This window comes from Schistocerca americana, chromosome 11, assembly GCF_021461395.2.
Source record: "Schistocerca americana isolate TAMUIC-IGC-003095 chromosome 11, iqSchAmer2.1, whole genome shotgun sequence".
NCBI lineage: Eukaryota > Metazoa > Arthropoda > Insecta > Orthoptera > Acrididae > Schistocerca > Schistocerca americana.
In genome coordinates this window covers 28,595,757-28,618,757 of record NC_060129.1, presented here as the reverse complement: position 1 = coordinate 28,618,757, position 23,001 = coordinate 28,595,757, and the positions used below count along the sequence as shown (strand labels likewise).

Below are 23,001 nucleotides of genomic sequence, written 5' to 3'. Positions count from 1 at the left end.
GGTTAGCGACTTCCAGTGACCACCAAGGGCTGCCTTACACCTCGGGCCCCCTAGAGAGAGAGAGAGAGAGAGAGAGAGAGAGAGAGAGAGAGAGAGAGAGAGAGAGGGGGGGGGGATCGCGTTTTCTGCAGCACAAACAAATGTGCTAGTCACCTGCTCAACCACCACATCGATGTTACCATGTGAGAGATTCAGCAGTGACAGCAGAGGTGAAAGTTTCCCAGTCCACCTTGTTCAAATCCCATCTGGGCAGGCATCCCTGGGCCTGACACTGGGGCAGTGACAGGAACATGGGGAAGTGGTCACTACCACACAGGTCGTCATGTGCTCTCCAGTGGATAGATGGGAGAAGTCCTGGGCTGCAAATTGATAAATCAAAGGCCGAGTAACTACCATGAGCCGCACTGAAATGTGTGGCGGCACCAGTATTTAGGAGGCAGAGGTCAAATTGCGACAGAAAATTTCGACATCTCTGCCTCGGCCAGTAAGCATGGTACTACCCCACCAAAGGTTATGGGCATTTAAATCTCCCAGAAGTAGGAAAGATTTAGGGAGTTGATCAATCAGTGCAGCTAATACATTTAGGGGTAATGCACCATCTGGAGGAAGATATACATTGCAGACAGTTATTTCCTGCATCGTCACTGACAGCCACAGCTCTAAGAGGGGTTTGAAGGGGACAATGTTAACTACAGACCGAGTTTAGGACATAAAAGCAAACTCCACCTGACACGCTATTATAGTCGCTATGGTTCCTGTAATATCCCTTACAGCCACAGAGGGCAGGGGGTTCGCATTGCTGGGAACCAGATTTCCTGGAGGGCAACGCAGATGGCCAGTGTAAAGCTTAACAGTTTCCATAGCTCAGCCAGGCGGTGGAAAAAACGACGCAATTCCACTGGAGGCAGGGAACATTCAATGAGGTAGTTTACGCCTCAGGGTAACCTGCTGCCACCGGTTTATTGCCTGAGCAGTCTATATCCATTGTGTCTGAAGGTCTGGCAAGATCTAGGTCCTCAGCGGACGCCAAAATTTGCAGCCCATTCTCAGCCGCAGTGCTTGTAGGTAGCAGTGGTGTGGGTGCCACCGCAATTTCCTTTGTCTTAGGGGTTTTTCTTTTTGGATTTCTCTCGCTGCTCCTTGGGTTTCCCTGGTTTGGAGGACTTCACTGGCTCAGTCTCTGGGACTGAGGACGAGCATGAAGCCCTACAACCAGCTGTTTTTGGGCTCTTCAGCCACGAACAGGTGTCTTCTTTCCCACTAGAAGAAACCTGGGAAGGGAGTCACCCAAGAGACCCCTTCCTAGCGAGAGAAGCCAAAGAAGACTTACACTTCTCTGGCTTCGAAGTGGGGACAAACATCCCCGATGGTTGGGGGGGGGGGGGGGGTACTGCTCCTGAAGTTGGTGGTGCAGGAGCAACAGGGAGGGAAATGCCCCTGTGATCAAGAGGGCAAGTGTAGTCTTACAGCTCTGAGAGGTGACCCGGGTTGGTGGAGCTGATGGTGCCAGAACTGTTCTTGCGGTGGAATAAGACGATGTCATATGCACAGGATGCAGGTGTTCAAATTTTCTCTTAGCTTGAGTGTAGGTCAGTCTAGCCAGGGTCTTTTACTCCATGAATTTCCTTCCTTTCTGGAGAATCCTGCAGTAGGCAAGCAAGGCGAATGGTGCTCTCCGTAGTTGACACAGATGGGAGGTGGGGCACATGGAGTATTGGGATGTGATGGGTGTCCGCAATCTTGGCATGTGACATGGGAAGTACAGCGGGAAGACATGGCCGAACTTCCAGCACTTAAAGCATCACATCGGGGAGGGATATAGGGCTTCACAGCACACCAGGGAGGGGATTAATTTGGGGTCTTACTTCTGTGCACTGAATTGAGCTCGTGATCGCTTAGAGATGGCTGGTGTTTCACCGTCAGCAAGAGATGGACTACGCTTCATTGCATGTCATCTACCCTGATGTCACCAACTCCGACCAGGGGCCCACCCCACGGGCGCCACCCAGCCACAGAAAAGGACACCTGGCAGGATGGTCATTGCCGGGAGTCCCAATGCCCCAGGGGGACAGGCATTTACCCCTTGGCATACGTGGAGAGTTACTGGCGTAGGTACATGGCGGCACCACCACAACGGATTGGCTACCATGCTGCATATCAGGTGCAAAGAAGTCCATGGTCATCGTCGATGAAGAAATCGACACTGCGTACAGCATGGTGGAAAACGCACCCAGGAAGGTGTCCTCAACCAAGAGATGGAGAATGGGCAGGATTGCAATGCAACAACGAGACAGTGAGCTGAAGATCTCAATGCACGATGGAAATACTGCAACTTTTAAGGCACCCTTCCCCAATTGGCTCACTCTTCGGGAAAATTTTGAAGAATGGAGGTCAAACCCTACAGGGGACCATCACATAAAGGCTGAAATGTGTGAAATTCCTTTTAGTCACCTCTTACGACAGGCAGGAATACCTCGGGCCTATTCTAGCCCACGTACCCACAGGGGGGAGAGATACCACTGGATTGGGCAATTTAAGTACTGCAAGTAACACAAAACAAATGAGTGATGCAATGCAGACACTGGTTCTATGCACTACACAGTTAATAAAGCATATAAATGTGTGTGATAAAACATGAATGTGCACAAAATACTGGTTTGAAGCTAAATAATAATAATAATAATAAAATTGTAACTATAATAGTAGGCCATGTCGCGAAAATTTACTTACAGCAATTGATAAATAATTTGCTCACTTGTGACAAACAACAATGCATAAGGATGTCAGTCAAGTCATGCATCAAAAGTCCCTGTTGTGAGCCAGTTTAAGTATTAATGCTGATGACTAGAGAAAACTTGCAAATACGATTCTAACTAACACTATGTGCTTTCCTTGCAGGAAATGTGAAGACGTTGCAGCAGCAGTAATCTGGTGTCAACATAATGCTGATCAATCAAACCTACTGATTGAATACCAGTGAGTGTCATCATGTCAGTGTTAATGTAATAACGAATAGGGAAGTTCCAAGTGACAGTACTTGAAAATCATCAATTTAGTGATGACAAAGTAATATTCTCCTTGGATGAATGACATTGACCATGCAGTGTGTCAAAGCAGATTTCAGCCTTGTTCCACAGAAAAGTTTGCTCTCCCTCAATGTTACCAGGTGATTCTCTGTAGCTAAAATATTTAACAACAGAGGGAGCACAGATCTACAGGAGCAGATTTTTAACATTCTAACGAAATTCAGTACAGGATGAGCTAGAGTGCTGGCAAAGATGGCAGTCACATATCCTCCAATTCTACGGCACATTGTGCAGTAACCTACTGTCGATAGCTTGCCAAACTTGACACTCATTGGAAACTACTATAGCTCGACCCCATGATGCATTCTGTGCATTGATGGAAGTGGAAATGTATGATTCAACATTACCAGATGTTGGCACTGCATTACGATCTTATTGAAGTTTGTTTATAAACACAGCTGTAAGTAAGAGTTTATAAAACCCCTCTATTTCAATGTAAATAAACAGTTACCACCATAACCAAGTGGACAAAACAGTCTCCTGCAGTGAAGAAGGTGGTAACCAGAAGAACAAGATGAATGGATCATTACTTCCTGATAAAAGTGCTTTGGTTATTGGGGCTTGGTGCTGTCGAAAATAATCTAGTTTTAATACTGTTGACATATCACGTGGGAGTCCACTTAGAGCATATATATGTTTTTCAAAAATTCTGTTTCAGTCAAAATGTCAGCTACTGCAGGAGATTGTGTGTGGAGTTAAGGGAGTAACATACTAGACAGCCAGAAAAAGCAGTGATATTCCACAACCTGAAAACGTAAAACCAAACTGCACGTTCTTATTTGGCAACAACTCAATGGAAAATCAGGATATCTGCAGATATTTCTTCTTTGCTCCCCACATGCAAGTCAATATATTTTACTTCAGTGAGACATACTTAAGCATCCCAAAGCTGTTGGTCTGGGATACACAAACATTATAGCTTCCAAACAGCACGATCTGAATTTAAAGCATATTTTCTAAGCACGTGTAGGAACTGACATGTCACTCAATGAATTCGTTATATGTGAGGATTGCTGGAGTAACTCTCGGTATAGCTTGCTGGTTATGGATAAAGCTACTGAACTGAATGAGGGTCAATAGAAACAAAATTTCAATAAAATTCTTCAAAAAGTCAATGCACCAAAATGCACCTGTTAGTATATTGTACACTATGTACAAATTTGCACACATGTTGCACATTCATTCAGAGGACGCAAAGCACAAGCATTTGACAAAAAAATGGAAGCAATCAACACTAAATTAATGGAACTGAATATGTTGTCAAGGGAGGTGCTATGAATGCTGAGGTGTTGAATGCTCGAATACAGCAATGTGAACTGTGTGTCAATAAGAAATTACAGACGTCAATGCAAAACTAACTTATGTGTGGAACAACAATGTGATAGCTAAGGCACTTAATGCCCTATCATCACCGATTGTCCCAAAGTGTACGTAATTTGTTAACTGTCTCAAAAATGGCTTAGTATACAGCAGCATGTTGTCGAAAAAGCATAATGCTAAAAACTGAGGTGCAGAAAGCAATTTGACAGAAGTTAGTTTTGTGAAAGTCAGGTTAACTCCAACGAGACCAGCATCTCTCGGTAACATTTAAGGCAGTAACTGACAGGCTGAAAGAGCTGTCACCGACTATGGATAAGAGCAGGAGGAGGAGGAGGAGGAGGAGGAGGAGGAGGAGTAATGCTGAGTTACGACAACATACGAGGTCATCAGGGTAAAACCATATTTGTTAGGTAAGCACTCAATATGTTCAACCAAGAAGGCAATAAGAATAGGGAACAAGGAATTTGAAAGATTGCCTAGGCTGCCACAGTTAATAATTTTGAAAATGTCAAATGTTAAGAAATATACCCTGAAACTATAGTAACATGTGGTCAAATATTATGTGTGACTAAACAATCTACTTCTCTAGTATATATATTATGATAACCAAATGAAATCATAAATCAATTACAACTGCTTACAGCTTCCGCTGGTGAAGAGAATGCAGACCACATGAACAAAGAATTATTGATCTTACCTGAGCTTAGAAAAATATGCATCATCAAGTAATTGTGGATAGAGTTGTTCATGAGCTTTACAGACCTGCATGCAGAATATTTCTGATAATACGAGGAATGGATTATGTATGTCAGGCTGATCTCTTAGATACGCAAGACGACTAATAATCAAATAATGGCTTGAATTATATTCTCACTTTCACAGACACACATTCCAATTTCGCTTGGGCCTTACCTTTGCAAGTAAAGACGGGGAAGGAGGTTTGAGAGGTTTCTGAACAATTGTTGCAGACAGGACTAAATCGACTGCCCAACAACCTTGAGGCATATAATGGAAGCGAATTTTACGATAGGCATTTCAAAGCAGAATTGGAATGATGTGGGATAATATTGCAACGAATTTTGTACCTTGACGGCAGATTAGTCCATACTGTTAGTGCATTTTTTCTTTCAGTGGGTCCTGCTTACAAAAGTGAAGAAAATGAAGTCCACAATGAACATTGGCTTCTAAATGAAGCCAAAGTGGCGAAAGGTTCACAACCATCAGGAATGTGGCAGGTACTGTGAAGTTAAGCTGCCAAAGCACAAGCCAAAAGTGAAGTCTGGGAGGTAACAGAAGAATGGCATGCCCCATACTGGCAGGCAAGGGAGTGGTCGATAAGAGGGAATTGAATGAGTGGCCAGGTGAGAAAGAGAAATGGCATGACTATCCACTGAGGAGGACATCATGCCAGTATGACTAGTAATTCAGCATCTTCTGCATAGACTCTCAACTGTGCTGGTGAAAAAGCCGCCAGTGGCGAAACTTATTCCATGATGGGGAGTGTGTTAAGACAGCATATGATGGACATAGGTGCAGAGGAATTAACTGAACACCCACAGTCTAGTCATGAATGGACATGGGATTTAAAAAATCGAGGAGGGTGGTCTGATCCGCTCCCATGGAATTATCACTTAGGAGATGTAGGACACTGAGGAACTGGGTACTATGTACAGCCACCTAAGATTACATGGGTGGACCAAGGAAGTTTCCTATCAAACATAAGCCCCAAAAATTTTCTAGTTTCAGCAAATGTAAGAACGAAAGACGCAAGACGTTAAGATGGTGTAAGAAACTCATTCCGCCGCCAAATATTCATACAAAAGGTTTTGGCAGTGGAAAAGTGAAAGCTACTGCACATGCTTCACGAGAAAAGACGATAGGAACGATGGTGAAGACGGCACTCAAGGAGACAAGTTGATGCAGAACTGTAACAGATTGCAAAATCCTTGACGTAAAGGGAGCTGAGATGCTTGGTGGGAGAGTCCATAATATAGTTAATGGGGATAGCAAAGATGATGATACTGAGTATGAGCACTCAGGCATCCCATTTTCCTCGATAAATGTGTGAAAGCCAAACCATATAAACCTTGAGAAAAACTGTCTTTCAATACTTCCTCGAGTAAATGGGGCAGATAGCCTCTGAAACTCCACATGTAGAGACTACAGAGGATATCAGCCCTCCAGCAGATGTATCAGGATGACGATTCAAAATGTGGAGAGCACATCTCCACAAGCAAATCACATCGCTGCATGCCTCAGTCCACCAGGGACCACAACATGCTACAGTATGGAACATTCTGCAGCAGTAAGGATAACGTTTGGAAGATACTTTACCTGGTTATCACAGCTGTGTAACGGTCGTGAAGAAGGACTAACACCTCCAGTCAGCCTTAGAAAGCTGCCAATTGGTGGGATAGGAGTCAGCGAATGGATAGGACACAGAAAGTCATCACTTGAGTATGTGTCAGAGGGAATGGGCCATTCAAGACGATGGGTGAGCTGGACAGTGCAGAACAAGAGGTCCAAATGATGATAAACGTGCATGGAATCTGGTAAGAGAGATGATTCAGGTCAGCTAAGACGGAAGCTCATGGACAGGCTCTCCACGAGCCCCAAAGCAGATGGTGGGCATTAAAACCGCCAAGCAACAAAAAGGAGTGAGGGAGCTGAACAATGAGCTGGAGTAAGTCCGACGGTAGCAGCAAATGACAGAGGGGTGTAGATGTTACAAAGAGAAAAGGTGAAATGAGGAAGGAAACTGCAGACTGCAACAGCTAGCAGTCGAGTGTTAAATGAGATGGATGACCAGCATGGCTCCCACGTGAAGTGAAATGCTGTCCTTGGGGGAAAGGTCACAGAGGACCAGAAGGAAACATGAGAGGTCAAAGGGTTGTGACTACAATTTTCTTGGAAGCAGAAAACAAGCGGACACTGCAATTCCAACAGCAGCTGTAATTCCTCCTTGTTTGATCTAATGTCACCAATGTTCCATTGAAGAACTTGGTGGCTGCTGAATGCCAGCCTTCAAAAATTCACTGCCACAGGGACCAGAGGTTGCAGAATCCTGTTCCATGAAATCTACAAACATATTGGCATTCTCCCTGGGTCACCCTGTGAATTCCATGGCAGAAAATCGGTAGGCAGTGGGCACCAACAAAATGGAGGTCAGCCGGGTGAGGGTATATGTGCCAACACCACTGAAGAGGATCTCCAAGTCAGGGAAGAATAAGACCATTTGTTTTTGTTTGATTTTGTAGAAGACTTTTTAGCTGTAGGAAGTCTTTGGGGGAGTATTGCTTTTGTCCTTCCAGCCTGACAGTTGTGTAGCAGGTGATTTTGCCACCAGGGGCAAAGATTTGATGGCTTGTTGCACAGCTGTAGGAGGAAATGGGGATGCTACTGTGACCTGGGTGATTTTACTACTGCAACACTTAACTTGAGGTTGCAAATCTGGGTGGGCATGCCCTCTTATGTAAGGCATAGCAAAAACAGAACTGTAAATGCCAGATGGTCAAATGCACGGGTTTTGACTAGCTGACAACTGCAAGTGACAAGGTGGGGTTTGATGTCCTTCACTCAGATCACCTGAGTGGCTCGCTCATTAAGACACTTGGGACATTCATGGGATTACAGCTGATACAGCACAGAGGAGGCAAACAGCTGCCCTCGTGAGCATTTCTGCCAAGAGTAACATGTTTGGCCATGTTTTGACAGGATACGTGTTTTATTATGATGTTGACACTAGCAGGAACCCGTCTGGTTTGGAATGTATGGTTGGATCATGACGACTTCATAGCCTGCTTTAATCTTTGAAGTAAACACTACCTGGGCAAACGGTAGAAAAAGAGTGCATGTGGGCATGAAGTTTGCATCCATCTTTTTCATTACTCAATGGGCCATAGTGATGCCATGATTAGAGGGAAGTGTGGATTTCTCCCTCGGTGAGGCCATCTAGCATCAGAATGTAAAGAACACCATGTGAAGAGTTCAGTGAATGATGGCCCTTAACACAAACAGGATAGCTCTGGAGAAGTGCTGCTGTATGCAGTTGTTGGGCTTGAAAATCACAATACGTCTTCAAAAGCAAAGTTGTATTACGTAAACAACAAAAGAATTTCACAGAGCCTGCAACTGCAACAACACCTTTCAGAATAATGCATGCATTAACCATAGCAAAGGACTGACCACCTTGAGTACGTGATACCATGAGGAACTGATGTGCAGCTGGGACGGCCTTGAAATCTTTAGCCTCATTCTGTTTATGTTTAGTAGACACACCCTAAGACGTTGATTGAGCCACAACAAAAAATCCCCATGATTGCCAACATCTCCAATGGCATGCTCCTTCCAATTGGGTGCCCCCTCAGAGGGAGATTCACCCACCATAAATGACTGTTCACACCTCCCAAACTCCTGACAGGGACCAACTTGCATTTGGGAAAGCAACAGTCACCCCTCTCTGGGCCTGGCTGGTATCAGAGGGTACGTGTGAACCCTACCGTTGACCCGGAGCTAGGAATTATGCATTACCTTGTCACCTGTAATGTGTGTAATGAATGGGCCAGCCTTCAGGAACACACCGGGACAGAGGAGAAGCAAAGAGAATGAGGATTCACCAGTTAAGTCTTCACAACCTCATTGAAACTGGCACCAGCTACTTATGATTCTTACTGATGGTGGCCCATAAACTATCACCACTACAAGCTTGTGTGTTTCCTGAGCACCACTGTGGCACTGCACTGAAACACCTGTTCAACACTATATTCATTAACCTGAAAGGCAGGAAAACAGCTCCAATTTTTGGATATATAGCCACTCACTTCGTCTTTTTGTTCTTCTGCAATATGACATTAGCTTGTGCCCATCAAGATGAATATGTTGAATTTCAGTTATATTCATGTGATGTTCTGCACTAAGCACAATACAGCTGCTGACATTCGACCTGAATTTTTATTTTCCTGTATGGATATTAGATGTTTGCTCTATCTAGGAACAGTCACATAATTGTTGTTTCAGAGAATAGCATTATTGCCCATGCTGCCTTGTAATGTTGTTGCTTATTGGTAATACTGAATAATTACAGTAGTGCATTTCATATCTGAAGAACACTCACAATTAATAAATTTGTATTTCTCTAAAAGTTCTTACCTTGCACTATCATGTGTGTATCTTGTTGAGGTTTCCACCTGAAATATTTGAAAAATGGCCTGTGATTTATAACTGATGAGACAGTAAATAAATAGAATTCTATTAACACCCATCAACATGTGATTGGCCCACAAAATGCTCTAAGTGAGGCTTGAAAATATCATTGAAGAGAACATGATAAACTTTTGCAGTTAATGAAAAACAACGTTAGTAAGAATTCACTCTCAATTTCCTCACTTCGTTTTCAGTACTGTAAATAACTACACAAACCCATAATTTGGTTGCAGCCATACTTCCTAATAGACACTTCACAAAGAAAAGTGACCAAAAACATCTTTCATCTGTCATGCACCTACACCGCATTTAAAATTTTCTTTCACTTGTTTCCATTATGAAAACTGCCATTCACTGACGAATTGATCATCATAAGTGACATTTGGGCCTTTGTGTTCTGAGCAGCCCAGACCAACTTACTGATGTGAGGAGTGACTTCTGAACCCAACTGTAAGTTCACACCCAGAACTAATACAGGCTTGGACCATTGAATATACAAACATTAATAAATATTGGCAAACTCAAAATACTGTCAGACATTGTAAATGGACTAGTTATAATTGGCATTACAAAATAGTACATTCACAGAAAGAATACCACATTCAGAGAATTGTAGATTTTTCAGAGAACACAGGGAAGAAATTCACAGAACTCCAGAACTAGGCTCTGCATTCATTCATAAATCGCAAATCAATGTTGCAATCAGTACTAAATTTTTTATTACCTCTAGTAAGACTCTCTCCCTGCAATAATTCAATATTGATGCACCAATAGATCAGGATAACAAGAACATTGCAGAAAGGAAAACAGTCCTGAGAACAATGTTGAGAAGCATCTGATGAAGTGCCAGAGGAAAATGTAAGAATTTTATTAAATTTTTATCCTCAGACTGGTGCACAATGGAGATAACATTTTCTGCCCAAACTGCTATTAAATGTATTTATTCACAACTGGAATTTTGACTGATATGCCATTCTCAAGTGACAGCTTACTATGAACTAAGTCAAAGTCATTAAATGCCATGCCTAGTGCTTGGGGAGTGGATATTAAGATGTGCAGTATGACATGACTGACAGAAATTAGTACATAAGGTACTACCATTGTCTAGGCATACAGATTACGAAGACTCCTGTCTTGTGATAAATATGGAATTTGTAAACATTGTTAACACAAGGGAAGTATTACCTCAAAAGGAATTATAAAGCGTTCAGGTGTCACACTGAGCTACCACTTGAGAATTGTGCAACTGCCAAATTAACAATTTTGAATAAATACATTCTCTAACACTCCAGTGAGAAAATGTTTCTATTTATAAATGTCTGCCTGACTGTGGATGTAAGAAAAAAGGAAAATGTTAAGAAACAGACATGTAGCTAAATTGTTGGCAGATAACTACCCCAAATCCATACACGACTAAAAAAAAATGAGGTCAACAATATGATTTGAGAATATCAAATAGTGTATGTGCCAATAACAAAGCACAATTCCAAAAAGATGATGAATTTCAGAGTCAGACATACATACCTGTTGAAACTGACCATTGCCACTGAATAATAAAAGTAAAATTGCTGGCCTAGAATAACTGGTGACCAAGTTCACAGAAGATTCAAAGAAATTCCATGAAAAGCTCACGAAGAAAACAGAAGAAGAAATTCTAAAATACAAGATATATCAGAGATGGCTTAGGACAGAATGGTACTGTGAAAGACAAATTGATGAAGGACTAAAGGGGCAAAATACTATTGGAATACATCTGTAAAATTTTAAAAGGCTTACGACTATAAAGCAAGACTGCTTTTAGTCAGAATTCCTAAAGAATCTGAAATACAGGAGACAACACAAGTCTGCTTAAAAGAACTTCAGGCACATTTGAGATAAGAACAGACTTTAGCCAAGGCAATGTACTAACTCCATTCTTCTTTCAGACCATACTAGGAAAGTGGACATTGAACAGATGGAGCAGTTGTCAGAATCTAATACCAGAAGTTTAATACCACTTGGTTATAAAATGGATGTCAAAATTGTCTTCTCTAGATAATTTAGCCATACTGACTGTAGAGAAAGCACAAAACAAAGAAAAACAGTAGGAAAAGCATGACTCCTCATCTCCTCTGATAAGAAACATTAGTGGGTAACAGTAGTATGGGAGTATCAGGAAATTTAAGGATCTGTGAGAAGTCATGAAGCCAAATGGTGGGGAAAATGGAGCCACAAGAGGAAGACTATGGAAGATGGACTTCGCATTTCAATTGACAGAAGATGTTTATAGTAAAAATTCGTTCTCCAAAATTGCAGAACCTCTGACTTGCAAGGCAGTCATTTGGCCAGAATACACATCTGCATCACCAACACTAATTTTAGAATCAACAAAGATAGTGAAAATTACGAAGAAAGAAAAAAATTAGGAAACAGAAAACCAGTACAAAGATTTAAATTCAGTAACAATACATAAGTATAGATAAATATGTATGAAAGTAACTGGAGACAAAATTGACAAAGCATACTGAAAAGAAGAACTGTGCAGCAGTACTAAAAACGTGTTTTTTTCCACATTTGTAGTACCTTCCCAGTAAAGCATAGCTATTTTATATGTACTGCAAACAAATTACAGCAAGGAGGTCGGAGCGTCTCTGCAAATATGCAGATAACAGTACTTTGATTGTTTTGTTAGGCTACAGCAGTGCTCAAAAATATTTTGGAGTTGTGATGTTACGCTGTCAGTACTGCTTGCATGCAGTCACAAAAGAGCAACACTCAGAGTGCTTCATGCTGCTGTGGTTACATATCTTGTGAACGAGCAAGACCATACAACAACAATATAAGTATATATGCCTTTAGCTCAAAAGTATGTAACTTGCCTTGATGGAATGGTATTCATTAACTACTGTTACTCTCATATTCACTCAGTGATTGTTTACTTGTAGAGAACTAGAAGTATAGCAAAACAGAATACTTGCTTGATGTGAGACGAGCTGTTTTGCATGTCTTCAAGATTGGGAGGTAGCAGTTTAGCACTGCTAGGGACTAGGGCATATCACAACCACTAACAAGTGTGCACAGTCAACAGCAAGAACACGAAATAACAGTAACCAGTAAGCCAAGGTCTAGTCATCCTTGAAGAGCGAGGATGAAGGGCAAAAGATCTGTAAGCAATCAGCTGCTGCTCCAAGAGAAACATCTGAACAAATCAGGGATGATCTGCAGCAACATAGTGGACTGAGCCAACGCAATTCTTCTGTAAAAAGTCACTTAATAACAGGTGATTTACATGATGAATGACAAACCCACTCAAATTACAAAAATAGTAACAGGATAGAGTTCGCAAGGAAACCCCAAACTTGGAAAGCCAAAGAGAAAGTCTAAGGTTTTATGGAGTGACAAAAATTAATTCAACATATTTATTTTCTGATGGTGTGCAGCATACAGGGTGAGTCACCAACTATTGCCACCAAGAATAATTCTGAAAGTATGATACGAGTTGAGAAGTTTGTGGGAGAAAAGTAGCATGATATAGGGGGGCCATAATATGACATTGGCTTTTTTTGTTGCTTCAGAGTTATTAAGGTCAACTGTTTTTTAAATGGGATGCTATAGTTTTTTACATATTTTCTGATAGCAGATACAGAGATGAATCCAATGATGTGTAACAGTAAGGTCTTTGAAGGTCAACTAAAGTCTTAGAGGGGGCATGAATGTCCATTTACAGAACGTGTTCGAAGTCCCAACAAGGACTCACACCAGAGAGCACTGAAAGGACCTACAATCAAACAGGTGTGTCAGTGGAAAAGACAGTCATTGACTAGAGTAAGAAAAGTTGTTTTGTGGTTTTAGGGCACACAACTACAGTGGTCATTAGTGCCCAGACCAAGTTATGAATGCACTGCGAGGCACAAGGTTAAAACAGAAACTAAAAAGGACAACACTAAAAAGGCACATTAACAGGCAAGGGATTAAAAGAAAACAGCATAAACAAATGTCCTTAGACAGGTTTGACAAGTGGATAAAATGAAGAATGCGAGCAGCTGCTCCCGGGTCATCTGCTAAAATGGCATCAAGAGTACATGGCAGGCCAAGATCAATGCGCAGTGTATTAAAATTCGGACAGGACGTTAAAATGTGGCATACCGTCAGCAATTGCCCACATGCGTAGAATGGCGCCGGCGCAGCAGTCAGCAGATGGCAATAGCTGAACCGGCAGTGTCCAATTCGTAACCAGGCCAAAACGACCTCCTCCCACCGAGAAGGGCGTGAAGAGGTCGCCCAAGGCGTGGGGAGAGGTTTCAAGGCCCTAAGCTTGTTTTCAGTAAGTGTAGCCCAATTGGCATGCCACAGCGATAAAATGCGCTGACAAATGACCCTGCTAAAATCAGATGAGGCACACAACAAGAAGCTGTCCGAGGCTGGAGGACCGCAGCCTTGGCTGTGGCATCTGCAGTTTTGTACCCAGGGATACCGACATGGCCAGGAACCCACATGAAGGTAACTGGAGAACCGTCGTCCGCCAGCTGCTGAAGAGAGTGTTTGATCTGGTGCACGAAAGGGTGAAATGGATATGGATAACTGAGGCTCTGGATGGCACTCAGGGAATCAGAGCAGATGACATGAGCAGAATGTCAGTGGCTGGGATGTAAAGAACAGCCTGATAGAGGGCAAATAGCTCAGCTGTGAAGACCGAACAATGGCCACAGAGCCAGTATCTGAAACACTGTGCCCCAACAATAAAAGAACACCCAACACCGTCATTGGTCTTAGAGCCATCTGTATAAATGAAGACCGTATTAATGAACTTCAAACGAAGTTCAACAAACCGGAAGTGGTATACCGAAGCTGGGGTAACCTCCTTTGGGAGTGAGCTGAGGTCAAGGTGAACGAGAACTTGGGCCTGGAGCCAAGGTGGCGTTTGGCTCTCACCCACTCTAAAGGTTGCAGGGAGTGAAAAATCAAGGTGCTGAAGGAGGCGACAAAAGGGAACTCCAGGGGGTAGCAGGGCAGATACATACAACCTGTATTGACAGTCAAGACAGTCATCAAAAAAGAAGGCTAAGACAGGTGGTCAGGCATTGACAATAGCCGACACGCATACCGACAAAGCAGTATATCACGCTGGTAGGTTCATGGCAATTCACTGGCTTCAGCATGTAGACTCTTGATGGGATTAGTATAGAACACTCCAATCGCAAGTGTAACCCCCGATGTTGTATAGAATTGAGGTGGCGTAAGATGGACGGCCGTGCAGAGGAGTATACGAAGCTCCCATAACCCAGCTTTGAGCTGACGATCGACCCAGGCTAAGTAGGACGGTTCGATCCACTCCCCACGCTGAGAACACAGAGGACATTTAGAGAACAGGTACAACGAGCAGCCAAATATGACATGTGGACACCAGCTAAGTTCCCTGTCAAATGTAAGACCTAAAAATTTTGTTGTCTCCATGAATGGGAGAGCAACGGGACCGAGATGTTAGGACAGTGGGAGAAACTCTTTGTAGTGCCAGAAGTTAATACATACCGTCTTCTCGGCAGAAAAACGGAAGCCATTGGCGTAACTCCAGCAGTACAGACAGTCAAGATAACACTGAAGACAGCACTCCAGGAAACATGTACCCTGCGTGCTGCAATTGATGGTAAAATCGTCCACGAAAAGGGAGCCTGATACATCAGCTGGGAGGCAATCCATTATTGGATTGATCGCTATGGCGAAGAGAGCGACACTCAAAACTGAGCCCTGTGGCACCCCATTCTCCTGGCGAAAGGCGTCAGACAGGACAGAACCCACACGTACCCTGCCCTGTCGATCCATTAAAAGGGCACGAATAAAAAGAACGAGGCGACCCGAAGCCCAATGTATGCATGGTGCAGAGAATGCCCGTTCTCCAGCAGGTGTCTTAAGCCTTCTCCAAATCAAAGAACACAGCCACGGTCTGGCGCTTCCACAAGAATTTATTTATAATGAAGGTTGACAAGGTAACCAGATGGTCAACAGCAGAGCGGCGCCCACGAAATCCACATTGTACATTGGTAAGTAGGTGTCGAGATTCGAGCAGCCAAACCAAACGAGAGTTAACCATCCATTCCATGACCTTACATACACAGCTGGTAAGGGAAATGGGTCAATAACACAATAGAATCGCGCCAGCATGTGGGAACGTGACCCTCAATCCAGATGCGATTATAAGTACGAAGAAGAAAACCTTTACCCGCAGGAGAAAGGTTCTTCAGCATCTGAATATGAATATAAATAGAATCAGGCCCCATAGCGGACAGTGACCGGGCAAGTGCATTTTCGAATTCCCACATGGTGAATGGGGCATTATACCCTTTCATGATTTGAGAAGCGGAAGTTAGGTGGCCTTGCCTCCCCTCCCTGTTTTCATGGGAGGAAGGCAGGGTCGTAATGAGTGGAGCTCGAAACCTCTGCGAAAAATCGGCCGAAGGCATTGGAGACATCCTCAGGGGCCACAAGGACGTCATTCGCAACTATCAAGCCAGAAACTGGTGAGTGGACCTTAGTGCCACATAGTCAGCGCAGGCTACCCCAGACAACCAGAGAAGTAAAACTGTTGAAGGTGGTTGTGAAAGCAGCCCAGCTGGCTTTCTTGCTTTTTTTTAATAACAAGACGACACTGGGTATGTAATCGTTTATAATTAATACAATTCGCCATAGTAGGCTGGCGTTTAAAGGTGCGTAAAGCACGTCGACGAGCATGTAAAGCATCTCTACATGCTGCGGTCCACCAGGGGACTGGTAAGCGACGTGCAGAAGTAGTATGAGGGATGGAATATTCAGCAGCAGTAAGAATGACTTTCTTGAGGCGTGCAACCTGACTATTGCAGCTTGCGAAGATTTGATCCTGAAAAGTCGCCCTGGAAGAGAAGAGCCCCCAGGCTGCTTTGGAGACGTTCCAACTAGTTGAGCATGGAGATGGGGTATGATGCAGGAGATGGATAACACAAGGGAAGTGGTCGCTCGAATACGTATCAGAAAGTGCGTACCACTCAAACTGGCATGCAAGTTGGGTAGTACATATAGAAAGATCTAAATGGGAATAGGTGAGAGTTGTATCCTAAAGAAAAGTAGGGGCGCCAGTATTGAGGCAGACAAGATTAAGGTGGTTGAAAAGGTCTGCTCACAGGGAGCCTCTCAGGCAGGATGCTGGAGAGCCCCAAAGGGGATGGTGGGCATTGAAGTCTGAAGTCAACAAAAATGGTGCAGGTAGCTGAGCAATAATTTGCATCATGTCTGCTCTAGTAACATCAGACGATGATGGAGTGTAAACGGTACAAACGGAAAAAGTAAAAGTGGGGAGAGTAATTCAGACAGCAACTGCCTGCAGGTCGGCGTGCAATGTGATGGGATCGTAGTAATATCACCCAGGACTTGCAATATAACCCCTCCATGAGCCAGAATACCTGTCACAGGTGGTAGGTCAAAATGCACAGAGGCATAGTGTGCCAAGTCAATTTGATCGCATGGGCGTAGCTTCATTTCCTGGAGGGCGGCGAGGGAGACGGCGGCGAGGGAGACGGCGGCGAGGGAGACGGCGGCGAGGGAGACGGCGGCGAGGGAGACGGCGGCGAGGGAGACGGCGGCGAGGGAGACGGCGGCGAGGGAGACGGCGGCGAGGGAGACGGCGGCGAGGGAGACGGCGGCGAGGGAGACGGCGGCGAGGGAGACGGCGGCGAGGGAGACGGCGGCGAGGGAGACGGCGGCGAGGGAGACGGCGGCGAGGGAGACGGCGGCGAGGGAGACGGCGGCGAGGGAGACGGCGGCGAGGGAGACGGCGGCGAGGGAGACGGCGGCGAGGGAGACGGCGGCGAGGGAGACGGCGGCGAGGGAGACGGCGGCGAGGGAGACGGCGGCGAGGGAGACGGCGGCGAGGGAGACGGCGGCGAGGGAGACGGCGGCGAGGGAGACGGCGGCGAGGGAGACGGCGGCGAGGGAGACGGCGGCGAGGGAGACGGCGGCGAGGGAGACGGCGGCGAGGGAGACGGCGGCGAGGGAGACGGCGGCGAGGGAGACGGCGGCGAGGGAGACGGCGGCGAGGGAGACGGCGGCGAGGGAGACGGCGGCGAGGGAGACGGCGGCGAGGGAGACGGCGGCGAGGGAGACGGCGGCGAGGGAGACGGCGGCGAGGGAGAAGGCGGCGAGGGAGAAGGCGGCGAGGGAGAAGGCGGCGAGGGAGAAGGCGGCGAGGGAGAAGGCGGCGAGGGAGAAGGCGGCGAGGGAGAAGGCGGCGAGGGAGAAGGCGGCGAGGTAAAAAGTAAGGAAGTCAGTAAGAGAGGGAGAAGTACAAAGAAAGGAAATAAAGGAAGGAAGAAACCAGAAGGAGCGAAAAACCAAAATGACCACAAATGTAAGTCATTAAAGCGTCCGTCTCCGGGCGCAGGCGCAAAATACCCCCTTGAGGGGGAGGGACTCCTTTTAGTCGCCTCTTACGACAGGCAGGAATACCTCTGCCCTATTCTTACCCCTGACCCGCAGGAGGAAAAAAAAGGTATTATGGTCAATCATTCAAGAATTGCAGCAGAACTAATGATCTGGCGGGCAGTGAAGACCAGCTCTTTCATGAAGAGGACAGTGGACATGAAGGAAAAGGAAAAGTTTAGTTTCGATATTCAGGGGTCTTTAGTGAGTTCACTTTTATACACAAAGATTTTTTTAGCCTGGCATTGCAATCTAACATTAAAAATTGTAAAAATGTTATTTTTTTAAAAAGTGATTAAAAATGAAAGTGTGCCTTATAGCCCGTAGCACCTTATAGTCTGTTTTCAGTACCTCTCATGGTGCCCTGATGTGAGAAATGTTCTGCCCACTATCCTTCCCACATCTCCTACGGCGGTATTCCACCCTTCACAAAACCTACATAATCTACTTGTCCATCCCTACACAACCCCTGCTCCCAACCCGTTACCTCCCCTCTAATAGACCTTGATGCAAGACCTGTCCCATACATCCTCCCACCACCACCACCACCACCACCACCACCACCACCACCACCACCACCACCACCACCACCTACCCTTGCTGCCTTGTTACCCCTGCCCAGCCCTGTCATCACTCCCATCATTCAGTTGTGCTGCTGCTCACAGTGCAGCTACAGTTGCCTGAGATTTATGGGCTAAAAGAGTTATGGACCAAAAGTTTTATTTGTGACACTTTTATTGTGCCTATCTTCGACTTAGCATCTCCGCAATATGGCGAGTGTCAACTTTGCTAACCCCTGCTGGTCTGGGTGTTAGCATACGCTTGAGGTATTCCTGCCTGTTTTAAGAGGTGACTAAAAGGAGTCTCACTTTTGAGCCCTACAAGTTCAGGTCTCATTTTATGGTTTGACCTGCCACTTTCCAAATTCTACAGAAGTGTGGGCCATATGGGGAAGGACGCCTTACGTCATCTTCGTCTGTGGTCTTCTGTGCTCTTTCACCCTCACGGCAGTATTGGATTTCTCTGCACCCAATATCCAGCATGGTAGCCAGTCCGTTGTGGTGGGGCTGCCATGTACCCATTTGGTGGTAGTTCCCTGACAACACAGGGATCACACTGCTAATGCCTCAGCTGTAAACTCCCCACATATGCCAAGGAGTAGATGCCTGTCTTCCTGGGGCATCAGGGCTCCCAGCAACGGCCATCATGCCAGGTGGTCTTTGCTGTGGCTGGGTGGTGCCTGTGGGTAGAGCCCTTATCGGAGTGAGTGGCATCACGGCAGATGACCTGCAATGAAGCAGACTAAGTCATCTCTTGCTGGTGACTGTATGGCACCAGCAGTCTCTAAGTAGGGCAAGATCGAGTACAATGCTGACATATGTTCATAAATCATTTCCCTCCCTTGCCACAACATGGGAGGATGACAGGGCTACAGAAAGAAGAGTGCCATATTCCCCTACGTATTTAGTCTGTGCAGAAAGGACAGTGACTCCTTTCTACCTATGAAGCATCAATTTTTGTTGTACACCTTGAAGATCAGTTTGGGGATGTGACAGCCCTGTCCAAGATGAGAAGTGGTGCACCCTCAAGTCAGACAGCATCTACAGCCCAATCCCAGGCGTTACTCACTTGTGACCAGCTGTTTGATATTCCTGTTTCCATCACTCCCCATAAAAGCCTCAACATGGTCCAGGGGATTATTTTCCATTGTGACCTCCTCCTGCAGTCTCAGAACAAGCTCCGCACCAATCCAGAATGGCGGGGTGTTCATTTCATCTCGCGCATTTACAGAGGAACCAAAGAAAACGGGGTCGCTACTGGTGCCTTCATCTTGGCCTCTGAGGGTGATTCACTGCCTGAGAAGGTCAAGGTGATTTACCGCTGTGATGTTAAAACATACATCCCTCCCGCTACGTGGTGCTCTAAGTGCTGGAAATTTGGGCACATATCTTCCTGCTGCACTTCCAACACTACATGTTGAGACAGCAGATGTCCACAGCATCAATATACTCCGTGTGTGCCTCATCCCACTTTCATTAACTGCAAAAAGCAGCAGTCCCCCAACTTGCCAGACTGCAAAGTACTCCAAAAGGAGCGGAAAATCAAGGAGTAAAAGACCCTGGGCCAGTTGACTTACCAAGAGGCTAAACATAAATTTGAACGATTACACCCCATTTTGTTGACATTCACATATGCTACGGCTACATTACCTTTGCCATCACAGGTACCTACTTTGGGAGCAAAGACCTCCCCAAACACAGGGAACATCGGTCCCCTCCCCCCCCCCCCCCCCCCCCAGTTGGAGAAGCAACAGCCTCCTCCAGCTCCTCTTGTGTGGAAGAGGTCCCTTGGGACCCTCTCTCCTAAGGTCTCCACTAATGCCACAGTCGACACTCTCCAGTGGCTAAAAGAGTTAAAGCTACTGGACGAAGAGCTTCACAGTTTTCCTCCATTCCTGAAGCTACTTCAGAGAAGTCCTCCCAGCAAGCCCCTAAGAGAAGTGAGAGGGCAAACGAAGTCTAAGAAAAAGAACCCTCCGTTCGCCTCAACACCACCACTACCTATCAATTTCACACCTGCACATGAGGTGGAGATCTCAGCATCTCCTGAAGACCTGGATCTCACTGACACCTCATCCACAATAGGAATGGATACAAACAATCAGTGGCAGCAGGTGACCCTGAGGCGTAACATGCCTTCTTACATGCTTCATGCCTTCTCAGCCTCATGATAATGTCATCCTCCAGTGGAACAGACGCATTTTTTTCCACCACCTGGCTGAGCTACAACAACTGTTTAGCTTTACACCTGCTTTCTGCATTGCCCTCCACAAAACCCGGTTCCTGGCAATGCGGACCCCTGCCCTTCATGGTTATAGGGGATACAAGAAGAACCATAGCGACTATAACAGACTGTCAGGGGGCGTTTGTGTCTATGTCCTGAACTCAGTATGCAGTGAACCTGTGCCCCTTCAAATTACCCTTGAAGCTGTGGCTACCAGGATAAGGATGACTCAGGAAATAACTGTCTGCAACGTGTATCTTCCTCCAGATGGTGCAGTACCCCTGAACACATAGGATGCACCGATTCATCAACTCCCTACACCTTTCCTACTTTTGGGAGATTTTAACATCCATAACCGATTGTGGGGTGGCACTGTGCCTACAGGCTGAGGTAGAGCTGAAACTTGAACTCTGCCTCTTAAATACTAGGGGCCCCCTCCCACACCCACACACAAAACACACAAAAGACACACACAAAACACACACACACACACACACACACACACACACGCAAAAACACGCACACAAAAACACGCAAAAACATGCACGCGCACACACACACACACACACACACACACACACACAAACACACACACAAACACACACACAAACACAAACACACACACACAAAAACCCACACAAAAAACACACACAAAAACCCACACAAAAAACACACACACACAAAAAAAACACACACACAAAAAAAACACACACACACACAAAAAAAAAACACACACACACACAAAAAAAACACACACACACACACAAAAAAAACACACACACACACACAAAAAAAACACACACACACACAAAAAAAACACACACACACACAAAAAAAACACACACACACACAAAAAAAACACACACACACACAAAAAAAACACACACACACACAAAAACCACACACACACAAAAACCACACACACACAAAAACCACACACACACAAAAACCACACACACACACACACACACACACACAAAAACCCCACACAAAAACCCCACACACACACACACACACACAAAACCCCCCCCCCCCCCCCCCACACACACACACACACACACACACACACACACACAAAAACCACACACACACACACAAAAACCACACACACACACACACACACACACACACACACACACACACACACACACACACACACACACACACAAAAACCACACACACACAAAAAAAACACACACAAAAAAAACACACACACACACACACAAAAAACACACACACACAATTTCAGTGTGGCTCATGGCACTTTGCCATTGATTTATCCCTCAGCATCCCAGGACTTCTCCCATCTGTCCACTGGAGAGTCCACGATGACTTGTGTGGTAGTAACCACACAGAGTGACATCCTAGAATGCAGAAGGGGATCCACCATTCGAACGCAAGACAGGGAAGCTTGCCCTGAGTAACAAACAAGTTGCCTGCTCACTCTAAACATTGCCTTTCGTGAAGATGTGTCAGAGGTAGACATACAGCAGGTCTCCAACAATAAAGGTCACTCTGGCAAAGCCATCTGCACACAGTTTACCTTGATACAACACGATCAGCAGATAGTGCGAGCTCTTATGCCAGTTGCTGTGCAGCACTAAGGTGGTCTGGTGTGACCTTACAGCTAAACACCAGTCCTCTCTTCTGAAGTCACCTGGCCGACCCTGCCCTGGACTTTGGCATACAGTTTCTGTCTATGAACTGTCACCACATCCAAGAAACAGAACAATTCACAGTAAGCCATCAGCCCACATCAATTTTTGAGTGTCCTGCTTCCTTTTTTTTTATGGCCCTCCACTGCTGAATCTGGTAGGCGTTTTCTCTGTGACAAACTGCACTGTTTGTAGCTGTGTACATGGCGATTGTGGATGTGGGACTACCCAACAAACACTACCTCATTTCATATGTGCCCTGTCATCATCGGCATAGTTGTCAGTTGACCAGAATGCCATCTTCAATGAAGAACAAGATCGTACAGATGTCTGGTTGACACTTTGTACAATTGTATCTTGAATTAAACACAGGATGGGGAAGTAGTTATCTGTTGCTTTCATTTTGGATACCAGTGTAGTTTTGGCCATTTTGCAGTCAGTCCTCAATTTGCATATGTAGTATTCTTCATTTTTCAGTTCCTTACTAGCAAGCTAATCATGAATGGCTCTTTTTGTTGGAGGAGGACAAA

The 23,001-nt window shown here is 45.3% G+C and overlaps 1 protein-coding gene across 6 annotated transcripts in view; it reads right to left on the bottom strand.

Annotated features, from left to right (window-relative positions):
• The window catches only part of LOC124553631 (zinc finger protein 708-like), a 91,347-nt gene that overhangs the window by 20,182 nt on the left and 48,164 nt on the right, over nt 1-23,001 (bottom strand). For 5 of the 6 annotated variants that reach the window (XM_047127492.1, XM_047127494.1, XM_047127495.1 and 2 more), the window contains one exon: nt 9,555-9,592. The exons of the other annotated variant lie outside the window; for it this stretch is intronic. In XM_047127492.1, the coding sequence (XP_046983448.1) occupies nt 9,555-9,592 (38 nt within the window). The remainder of the gene's footprint in view (nt 1-9,554; nt 9,593-23,001) is intronic. 6 annotated transcript variants of the gene reach the window in all.